The sequence below is a fragment of the Lycium barbarum genome, chromosome 10 (assembly GCF_019175385.1).
Source record: "Lycium barbarum isolate Lr01 chromosome 10, ASM1917538v2, whole genome shotgun sequence".
In the NCBI taxonomy this organism is placed as follows: Eukaryota; Viridiplantae; Streptophyta; class Magnoliopsida; order Solanales; family Solanaceae; genus Lycium; species Lycium barbarum.
Window position 1 is genome coordinate 119759715 of NC_083346.1, and position 3862 is coordinate 119763576.

The 3862-nt window shown below is 35.8% G+C and overlaps 1 protein-coding gene across 1 annotated transcript; it reads left to right on the top strand.

Moving 5' to 3' along the window:
- The first annotated feature begins 1797 nt into the window (after positions 1–1797).
- On the top strand, positions 1798–3525 carry LOC132615827 (protein ASPARTIC PROTEASE IN GUARD CELL 2-like). Its single transcript, XM_060330416.1, has one exon. It carries the CDS (start codon positions 1905–1907, stop codon positions 3345–3347), a length of 1443 nt encoding a protein of 480 aa, XP_060186399.1. The 5' UTR covers positions 1798–1904; the 3' UTR covers positions 3348–3525.
- Positions 3526–3862: the final 337 nt, after the last annotated feature.

The following is a 3862-nucleotide window of genomic DNA, read 5'->3' on the forward strand; positions in this document are numbered from 1 at the left end:
CTTTTCTCGTGCATTCTTATAATTTTAATAGAGAGAGAAATATGTAAACATGCGTGGAGAATCTCTATATAGTCAAACGACCCATCACACTGAGGTAATCATTTTGTCACCTTCTTAAACAAAATGCATTTTTTATTTTTTCCAACAAATTGTCCAAAGTAATGGCAGAATCAAGATTTTAATTTAAGTATTCAAAATACAAAGAGTAGACACACAAAAAAGCTAAAAAAAAGTTTCTAACATCTAATATAACATAAAACCTAATTTTAATCGTATATAAATAGTGTAATTTCTCGCCGAATGGGATTCGTTCGAACCCCTGAGCCATACCTGGCTCCGCCCCTAGTCCAAAGGGTTAATTGATGGCCAAATGAAGTGATCATAATAGTTAAATAAGGAATGCTTTCCAAACTTGGGCGATTAAGAAAATTAACAGTGATTTATTATACAATTTCTCATGGAATTTAAGTTTAACGTGCCTATAATGTAAAAAATACTTACATAATTAAATTATTTATAAGGTAAATACTGATAAATTGATCTCTATGATAAATATTACTGGAAAAGCTTATAGAAATGATAACTAATAACCTATTATTACAGATAAAAACACTAATAATGTGTAAGATTTTAACACAATTTATCGGTTTTGTCCGGTCCTATATTTTATACTTTCAACCTAAAACCTTTTACATGTTTAAATCCTGCGCCTAATCATGAAAGAAAATGTTTTGTTTGCGTCTTATTTTGTTAGTCCTAGTTACTTTTGATGGTCATTAATCGAGCAAGACCAAAGTTATTAGACTAACTCAATTTTTTTCTTTTTAATTAAAATAAAATAGAAAGTCAAAACTACAAAATAATTCGAGAACATTATAATGTTCTCAATGGCATTTATATACTTGTTCTACTATATGAAGAACAAGTAAAGGTATATAATATTCAGCAGACAGCAAAAGACACTTCCCTCCCAAATTCATAACTACCCAAAACCATTAAATATAAAGAGTTTAGATTTCTATTTACTAACATTACTTTCTTAAAATATATTCAGTTAACACACATAATTTGATAATATGCAAATTGTGATAAATATTGTTACATACACACGCAGACATACATTCATTTTGGTACATTAAAAATTGACTAAATTGGATTCTTAAATATCTCTTAAGTCACACGGTTCAAATGGAGAAACTTCATTTCCTTTAGCCTATTCTCCCAGCTTATTTAATTTTCTTCATGTTTATGACCTTCATTCACCAGAAAATCTACATATTGATTAGACTCTTTCCAAATATGTTTGCCGGTGGTCCTGTTGGCTTCCAATAAATATTTACAATTTTCAGTTATACCCCTAAGAGAATGACGTCGTATGTCCTCTTTGATAAGCTTGGCAAGAAGACACAATCTTGTTTGATGTTCCATAACTTTGTAATGAATGTATATAACTATTGGGTGCATGTGTGTAATATAGAACCATTGAGTGTAGTAGTGAAGTGGTAAATTCTCCTCTATCTTTATACAAAAATTTAGATTTCGAGCTCTGATTATGTAATCGTCATTGGTAGAAAACACTCACCCCTAATGTGAGACTTTTTGACGCAAATTCTAAATTAATTAAATCCCAATACAGATAACAACACCCGAATGCGAAACAAAAAAAAATACTTATACATAGAAGCTAAGAAACACATAAATGAAACTTCATCATTCAATTATTTCTTCTCACCCTCCAAAAAATGGGCCAAAAGTCTCTTCTCCAACCCCACAACCCCCCCGCCCCCCAAACACACACACATATCCACATACCCCCTCTCAGACCTTTATCTTATTCACATCCCAAAATCTTTAAACAAATAAAATCTCTCAACTTCACCTCCCAAGATTTAAACAACCAAGAAATGTTTGTCCCTTTACAAAAAACACTAGTGTTGCTAATTGTGCTCATTTTCTCTACTACCACAAATGCAACTTCAAGTGAAACCAAGAACTCAACTCATGAAATCTTCAATGTGAAAGAAACCATTGCCCAATATTTAGATACAAAAACCCAAACCCCATATGAAGAACAAGAAGACTTTCATCATGTTGATGATGAAAATGTAGAAGAACAAGGAAACTGGAAGCTCAAGCTCATTCATAGAGACAAACTACACTTTTCCAGTTTCACTTATAATACTAGCAAAGTCTTTGAGGGTCGAATGGAAAGAGATTTGAGAAGGGTGTCTAGTCTCATTAAAAGAATAAGTGGTAGTGACGTGTACGGGGTCAATGAATTCGGGTCGGATATAGTTTCGGGTATGGACCAAGGAAGTGGAGAATATTTTGTTAGGATTGGTGTAGGTAGTCCAGCTAGGAACCAATATGTGGTCCTTGATTCTGGTAGTGATATTGTTTGGGTACAATGCCAGCCTTGTACAAAGTGTTATAGCCAATCCGACCCGGTATTCGACCCGTCTCTTTCCGTGTCGTTTACCGGGGTGCCTTGCGGGTCGTCGGTTTGTGACCGGGTAGAGAATTCGGGTTGTCATGCGGGTCGGTGCAAGTATGAAGTCATGTATGGTGATGGTTCATATACTAAAGGTACAATGGCTATTGAGACTTTAACATTTGGCCACACTATGGTTAGAAATGTGGCTATTGGGTGTGGACACAGTAATAGTGGCATGTTTACTGCAGCTGCTGGCTTATTGGGCCTTGGTGGTGGGTCCATGTCACTTGTGGGCCAACTTGGTGGGCAAACGGGTGGGGCATTTAGTTATTGTTTGGTGAGCCGGGGCACCGGGTCGAATGGGTCGCTCGAGTTCGGTCGCGGGGTATTACCCGTGGGTGCGGCATGGGTCCCGCTTATTCGAAATCCACTGACCCCGAGTTTTTACTATATCGGGTTATCGGGTCTTGGAATAGGAGGTGTTCGAGTACCGATATCGGAAGACGTGTTTAAGATAACCGAGCTCGGAGACGGTGGAGTGGTTATGGATACAGGGACGGCCGTGACACGATTGCCCTCTGAGGCGTACGTGGCATTTCGTGATGCGTTTGTAGCCGAAACCGCGAGCCTTCCTCGGGCACCAGCCGTCTCGATATTCGACACGTGTTATGACCTAGACGGGTTCGTGATGGTTCGGGTACCAACCGTTTCGTTCTTCCTTTCGGGTGGTCAAATTTTTACCCTTCCAGCTAGGAACTTTCTAATTCCAGTGAATGACAAGGGTACATTCTGTTTTGCATTTGCTCCATCACCATCAGGGCTTTCTATAATAGGAAATATCCAACAAGAAGGCATCCAAATTTCTTTTGATGGAGCAAATGGTTTTGTGGGATTTGGTCCCAATATTTGCTAGCTTATAATTAAATTATGTAAAGCGAATGCTCTTGATTTTTTTTTTTTTTTTTGAGAGAAATGCGATGTAATTCTACAACAAGTGGAGTGAAATTTTGTCAGTATATTGTTATATAGTTTTAGATGTTTTAGAATGCTATGATTGAAGGTATGAAGTAAAGAATGTGGTTCTATTGCTAGTACTTTTTAATTAAGTAAACTTATGTGGCTACTCTTCACAGAACCTAATGATTATAATCCTAAAGGTATGTCCTTTACTTGTTTTAGGGAGTAACAGAGATTCTGCTAAACATTATTTTATATCCATTGACCAACTTTCCTCAATGAAGATATCTTTGGGAAGAGCTTTGTAATATAGTTATGCTTCTACTCATTATTTTCAAAATTAATCCACATTTTAAAGAAATTTACTTTCAAAATTTTTATTGGTGACCTAATAGTGTAAATATTTCGCTAACAATTTATATAATTTAAACTCCAAAAAAAATTATATATTATCAGTATACAAAATTTAAA

Bases quoted from the DNA above. Each gene is read 5' to 3' on its own strand.
- LOC132615827 (XM_060330416.1), top strand. From the start codon at position 1,905: ATGTTTGTCCCTTTACAAAAAACACTAGTGTTGCTAATTGTGCTCATT.